Genomic DNA, 6000 nt, shown 5'->3' with positions numbered 1-6000 from the left:
GGGTGTTACATAAAGATAAAATTAAATAACATGTAAAACACTTTGAAACCTAATGGGCTATATAAATGCTGGCTGCTTTTGTTTAAAGAGGCCTTATTTCCCTAGAATTGAGAGGTCCAGACTGCTCTTTCTATTTTGTATCTTCACTTCCCCTTCACTTTTGACTTTTAAAAACACATTCCCCAAAAGTAAATTGTTTTCAAAGAAAAATGCTCTTTGGGTTTAGAACGTGACACTCCTCGGTGGAGTAACCTTAAGTCGGTTACCTGTAATAGCCACACAAGTATACATTCCAAAATTCTATTTTAAACATAAACTTATAGGGCGGTGCGGAAACATCAATATCATTGTCAATGCCATTGTTTCTAATTAATCAAGCAGATATTTGGAAGGGGACGGGGTGCGCAGAGGGAAAGGGGAAGAAGGGAGATTTTTTTTTTTCCCTCAAAGTGGCAGAGAAGCATTAGCATCAATTTACTATTCTGCACAATTTCTCATAATGGCCAAGCCCTTCGAATGTGGATGTAACGGGCGAGTTCGAGGAAAGGGCCAGATGGAAGTGATGGTAGGGAGCTTCCCTGAGAGTGAAAAGCAAAGTTGTGGGGCCCTGTGGCCCCATGATGGCTAAGGGATAACTGCTCCGCTCCGCTCCTGGCTGCTCCCGCTGTTTGGATGGGGCTGCACATCACCTAGTAGTCAGTCCCTTTCCCATCTGTCTCCCAACCCACCCCAGCCTCGTCTCTCCTCCTCCACCCCAGTACCTCCACATTGCCCCTCCTCCGCTCTTCTGCCTGCCTTCTAGTCTCCCTTCCCCCGCCCCCGCCCCCCATCCCCTCCTCTTTTTCTCACTATAAGCAGCCGCGGCTGGCTGGGCTGAGAGTCATTTGAGCTCCCACCGCAGACATGGCGACGTTGACAGTGGTCCAGCCGCTCACACTGGACAGAGGTAAGTGCTGCTCACTCGCCCTGGCAACTGCTTCCTCTCCTCCAGTCTGTCTCTCCTCCCTCTCCTCACCCACGGCCAACTCCCAGCCGGGCAGAGCCGGAGGTGCTCAGCGGGCAGGGCTGCCTAGCTGGGGCTTTTCGGAGGGAGAGGCAGGGAAGCGATTGCGCAGGGAGGAAGAGCGATACTTTTCCTCTTTGCCTTCCATCTATTCAGCCTGGGTAGCCACAGCCCCGCTGCCCCCGTGCGCTCCGAGCGCTCGGCTTAGCTTGGCCGTGGGAGCCCGGAGTCGGTGGCTAGCCGGCTTCACCTGGGCTGGGCTCCTGTCTCCCCCTACCTTCCCGGTGCCCCCGCAGTTGTTCCCGCCCCCTCCCCCGCATCTGGCTTTGTTTCCGCCGCTGCGATGGGACAGCTCAGAGCCCGGGGCTTAGGTTTAGGGGGAAGTGGAAAGGATGAGCCTTTTGGTGGGGGAGGGAGAGTGCAATCGGAGAGTGGGGAGGGAAGGAGGGAGAGAGAGAGAGAGAGAAGGAAGGAAGGAAGGAGGAGGGCTAGCTGCCCGCCAGCCTCTCTCCCCCCGTTCCATTTTCTCGTTGGTATTGGGGCTGCAAAGAAGGGCACTCCAAGAATAGGGGGTGAGCGTGCAAAGGACAGGGAAGTTTGCCCGGACGACCGCCTGCCGGGGAAGTGTCTGTCCATCCCTGGCCGCTGGGCGGGCGCACTCTGGAGGTCGCCCCTGCCGGGTGCTCCCTGCGGCTTGACTGCTCCGTCACCGAGCTGCTTCCCTCCCTTCAAAGGGCTATCTGAGCGGCCAGGGTCGGAGCCGAGGAGAGTGGGGGGCAGCCAGGTGCCTAGGGGACTAGTTTCCTTGGTCCCTTTGCGCTCGTAAAGGGCAACAAGGAACGTGCGTCTTAGGCTAGCTGCCAGCGAGCTTTTCTGCGAATGGAGCAAGCTGTTTTTTCCTCCCCAGCTGACTGAGCATCCCCCTAGCTCCGATGCTCCGTGCCCGAGCGTGTAACAGCTCTGGGAATACCCGTAGATTAGGTTAAAATTAAACTTCAGACCCTTTGAACCTATTCCTCCCCACCCTATCTCCCTCCAACCCCCACCCCACCAACCATATGGGAATAGAAGAGAAGCAGTGTTCGGCTTCTCAGGCAGCACCCGGGTAAAAGTAACCTATGTGGTCCATATAATGCAAATGGTCCTCCGATTTCTATTTCTTATGGCAGCAGAAGAGATTGAATGTAACTTGCTTTTATTTGCTCAGTTTTCTTTTTCTGATTCACCGGGCCGAGTTTACCCGAGCTCTCCAGCTGGTTCCCAGCTCACACTCTGCAATGGGAGGGCATTCCCTTCTTTCCAGTTGCAGCTGGTGAATTTAGGACCCTGAGAAGCCACTGGGGAATGGTGTGCTCGGAGGGAAATGATTTAGTCCTATGTGCCTCTAAAAATATTCTTTCTAGAGGATTAAACCGGACTGTAGGGCAAGGCACAGAGCACCCTGCTGTGAGCACAATGGAAAGAAAAAAGAACTCAGTTTGAGATTTTTAATTTAGAGAATTAGTAGGTTACTTTATCAGAACCTATTGGGGCTAGAACAGATGTTGTATGGTACCCATAGCAACCTTGTACTACGATTGTAAAATTTAAAAATAAATAAATAGATTTCACAATGGGAAGAAATGTTGGTCTGCAACATCATAAATTACTAAGTTTACTTTGCTCAGAAATGTATTGTTTCAGTTCATGGTTCACCTTCAGTATTATCATCTGCCCAACGCAGAATTAGTCCATTGCCTTTAACAGCTAACCAGATGGCAAGCCATTAGTAATCATGAATTTCTCAAGTATTATTGCTTTAATATTGCACCCCTCATAACGTCCCATTTTTAAGCTAGTCTCTGAGCATTTTAAACACACCAAACAAAACACAACTTCTAAGAAAACACAGGCTGAAAAGGGGCTGCATAACATCATGGGTGGCGGGTTAGCCGGGTTGTGTAGAAAGCCCAAGGTTTTAGCTAATGCCACTCTACTCCATGGCCATAATTGTGTCGGATGCCTGGCATTTATATTATGATTTTAAGTTTACAAGTGCATTTACGTACAGGATCTTTTTTTCATGCGTTGGGAGGGGGTGGGTGAAGAATATGCCGGATTTGGACTAAGGGGAGTTGTGTTCTAATTCTGACTTCTTGACCCAGTGACTTAAGCGGTCATATTAGATGAACTCCCAAGATCCCTTCCAACTCTAAATCTATGTTCCTATGACCCTGTGTGGTATAGTAATTATTCCCTTTTTACGGCTGGGGAAACTGAGGCTAAAATAATAGCTAGTATTTACATAGTGCTTTAGGGTTTGCAAAGCACTTTAATTTCTATTATCTCATTTGACCTTTATAACAATCCTATGAGTTAAGTTCTATTATTTTCATCTTTTTACATGCGAGGGATCTGGTACTGAGAGAGAGGTACAGTAACTTCTCAGGGTCACACAACTAGCAAGTATCAGAGGCATATTTTAAGTACAGGTCTTCCTGATTCTAAGTCCAGCCCTCCCTCCACTACCTTCTCAATTGACTTGCAAAAATGAGCTCAATTAATTAGTCCTGAACTAGCTATTAGAAGGTGAAGGCTCATCTCTGCACTGATAAGCGCTGGGGGCTGCCAGCATAGCCATTCCCTAAGTGACAGATAAAGCCTTCAGGGTGGTGAGCAAACTTTGCCTGGTACTTTGGTTACTGCAGCCTCTTGTGGAGGGATATAGACAGGTGCATAAGTCCTGTTGGAGGACCTTTCTCAATATGTCATTTAATTGGTTGGGTTGGGATCCTGTAAGAATCGCTGTCATGGGAGAAGCCACCCCTTTGTGCTGTCATAGAAAAGGGAGTGTCCAAACTTTTTTTTTTAATTGTGCCTTTTTCCTCTCTTGGCAGGCAGTCCAGTAAGCTACCACAAAAATCGGGGGGGGGGGGAAGGAAGAGTATGTTTTATATAGTACTTTACAGTTTCCACATACTTAATGTTACATTTGAACCTCCTCACAGTCTTCTTGTGCCGCTACCTGGATGGGTACTATGTGACCTTGATCGACCCCTCCCCCCATGTTCTTGACCTGATTTCCTCACCTGTAAAGGAAGGGAGCTGGGTTAAATGATCCCACAGGCCACTTCAAGTTATAATACTTTTATTCCTATTTTAAAGAGAAGGAAATTGAAGCTCAATGAGTGAGTGACTGAAGAGCCCAAGGTCACATAGCTAGTTAAGAGGCTCTGGCAGTAAAAGAGCCTAAATCTTCTGATCACTAGGGGGAAAAAAATTAAGGGATTATGGATTAATGACTTGTAGTGGTATCTTTGCACATTAAGACAGTGCCAAAAAATTATGCTTTGTTTAGAAATTATTATTAAACAAGAGAAAGGGACAATATATCTTCATATTATTCATTTTAAAAAATAAGAGTTTTACATAGGGGTAAACAAAACCCTTTAAAAATGACCTTGCATTTTAGAAGTGAAATGAACCTGTGGTAATAAACTGATTTGAGTAACAGGTTTATTATTATTATTATTATTATTATTATTATTATTATTATTATTGTTTCTTAGTTTGGGGGCTTTAGAAATGGACTAGGAACTCAACTCCTATTGGATGTTTTTATTATTTTTTTTTAAATTAGGCTATCTAGGTTGACAGTTTAAAGAACAAGGAAGTTGGGGACTGGAGGTTTGGAACAAGGAAGGGAGATATGGAGAAGACTCCAGCTAGGTCTTCCTGGAGTATAGGCCTTCTGATCCAGGCTGCTCTCCCAAATGCTGAAGTACGTTGGTTCCAGAATCCCTGCAACTAACATAAATTGGAAAGCCAACTTCCTTGTGCCCACACACTCGTGCAACACTCTGAATGACTGAATGCTTCTGTGTAACCACATACTTTAAAACAGAGAGAGCGTCCCTAGAATCATCCTGTAGGGGCCAGGAAAGATCCCCTGAGTATCCTTCAAAGCTGAATTCAAAAGCAACCTACTTGAGGCCTTTCCCAAACCCTCGGCTGTTAGTGCCTTTCCTTCTCTGTTTTCCCCCGTCCCCCCCCAAAAAAAAACCTTGTATTTTGCAAATAATTATGTACAGAGATAGGTTTTCTGCTGACCCAAATCTAGCACCAAAATAATCAGGTTTTTCTACTTACACAGGTAGATAAGAAAGATAGGAATGTGGATTTGGGTGGGTAAGGAACAATGACCTTGTTAGTTTAGCTTCCTACTTTTAAATCTTTTTTTTTCCTTTTGGTGGCTAACCTAGTCCTGGGAGGAGATCAAAACCCTTCCTTACAGATAACTAATTTAGAGTTCAATATTTATCTAATCCCAAGATCCTCTCTGGAGCATGCAAATAAATTTGATACAGAACAAAAGGTAAGGTAAGGCAATTAGGTAACATTCACTATCCACTTTGCTCACATTCATCTTTATTATATATGAATGGTAGATGTACCATGAATCATTAGGGTTGCAGAGGTATGATTTCACACCCTGGCTATCTCTGGGGACACATACACTCCACTCTGAAGGACATTGACCACTTTGGGAGTAATACAACAATGCCTGGGTGGTCCTGGAAACAGGCCCCATGGTCACCAGGAATCACCAGGGTCTAGGCTTATTACCCAGCCATACTTCATAGAATGGCCAGGATGTCACATATGTGTGACTGTCAGAAGTAAAGCCTCTTTGCTTTGATGATGCTTTTTGGCCACAGAAAAACCTGAAGCTGCCTACAATTATATAGGTACACAGTGTCTCCCTGAACTGTAACCTCCCTGAGGGCAGAGTCAGGTGTCTTTTGTCTTTGTACCCCAGTGGTATACCGAACAGTGTTTGGCACACAGTAGGCTCTTAATAAATGCTTGTTGGGGCAGCTAGGTGGTGCAGTGGATAGAGCACGGGCCCTGGATTCAGGCTGAGTTCAAATCACAGGCCTTCAGACACATAACGCTTACTAGCTGTGTGACCCTGGGCAAGTCACTTAATTCCACTGCCTAGCCAAAAATAAATAAAT

At 46.0% G+C, this 6000-nt stretch overlaps 1 protein-coding gene across 1 annotated transcript in view; it reads left to right on the top strand.

The window, feature by feature from the left end:
- Positions 1 to 830: 830 nt before the first annotated feature.
- LIN7A (lin-7 cell polarity scaffold A) overlaps positions 831 to 6000 on the top strand; it is a 189995-nt gene continuing 184825 nt past the window's right edge. The window contains exon 1 of the mRNA XM_020993472.2: positions 831 to 946. Coding sequence (XP_020849131.1) covers positions 904 to 946 — 43 coding nt within the window. The 5' untranslated portion in view covers positions 831 to 903. The remainder of the gene's footprint in view (positions 947 to 6000) is intronic.

The sequence above is a fragment of the Phascolarctos cinereus genome, unplaced genomic scaffold (assembly GCF_003287225.1).
Source record: "Phascolarctos cinereus isolate Bilbo 61053 unplaced genomic scaffold, phaCin_HiC Scaffold_1;HRSCAF=81, whole genome shotgun sequence".
Taxonomy (NCBI): Eukaryota; Metazoa; Chordata; class Mammalia; order Diprotodontia; family Phascolarctidae; genus Phascolarctos; species Phascolarctos cinereus.
This window is presented reverse-complemented; position numbering and strand designations above follow the sequence as displayed.